Source organism: Moschus berezovskii, chromosome 20, assembly GCF_049115385.1.
Source record: "Moschus berezovskii isolate FMDL1 chromosome 20, NW_MosBer_1.0, whole genome shotgun sequence".
In the NCBI taxonomy this organism is placed as follows: Eukaryota; Metazoa; Chordata; class Mammalia; order Artiodactyla; family Moschidae; genus Moschus; species Moschus berezovskii.
The window spans coordinates 53,257,165-53,257,691 of NC_142479.1; the positions used below are offsets into that span (position 1 = coordinate 53,257,165).

General features: G+C 52.0%; 1 protein-coding gene across 1 annotated transcript; it reads right to left on the reverse strand.

The window, feature by feature from the left end:
* LOC148774739 (keratin-associated protein 3-1-like) lies at nucleotides 1–306 on the reverse strand. Its single transcript, XM_088828468.1, has one exon. The coding sequence runs from the start codon at nucleotides 304–306 to the stop codon at nucleotides 1–3; it is 306 nt and encodes a 101-aa protein (XP_088684594.1).
* Nucleotides 307–527: the final 221 nt, after the last annotated feature.

Here is a 527-nt window from a genome sequence, read left to right on the forward strand (position 1 = left end):
CTAGGATTTTGCTTCACCCTCACAGGGCTGGATGCAGGTTGTGACAGAGATTCCGCTCAGGTTTGGACTAGGGTGGCAGCTGTTGAACAGCCAACAGGATGGCACGTAGGAGTCGGGCACGCAGGAGTCAGGCACACAGCAGGGTGGGTGGCAGGTGTCACAGCAGGTGGACTGAAGGAGCCTGATCGCGTGTGGGCAGGTGCTGGGCAGGCAGGCTCCACATTGACAGCGTACATCCGAGGAGCAGATGGTGGGGCCGGTGGACACGCTGCAGCATCCCTGGAGACGAGACTCACAGCAAGACATAGAGATAAAGGATCAGGTAGATGTTTGTTGCCAAGGAAGCTGTTCTACAAAGTTGTCCTCGGTGAGTCTTTTATAGCTATCCAGCTCAAGGAACGTGGCTCCCTTCCATCAGATTGCTTCCTGTTGTTGTTTGTATAATCCCCTACAAATAACTCACTAACTTATTTATCTGCCACAGGACGAGCACTCCTTCAGTTTTATTTGGTTGTTACTACATTTGA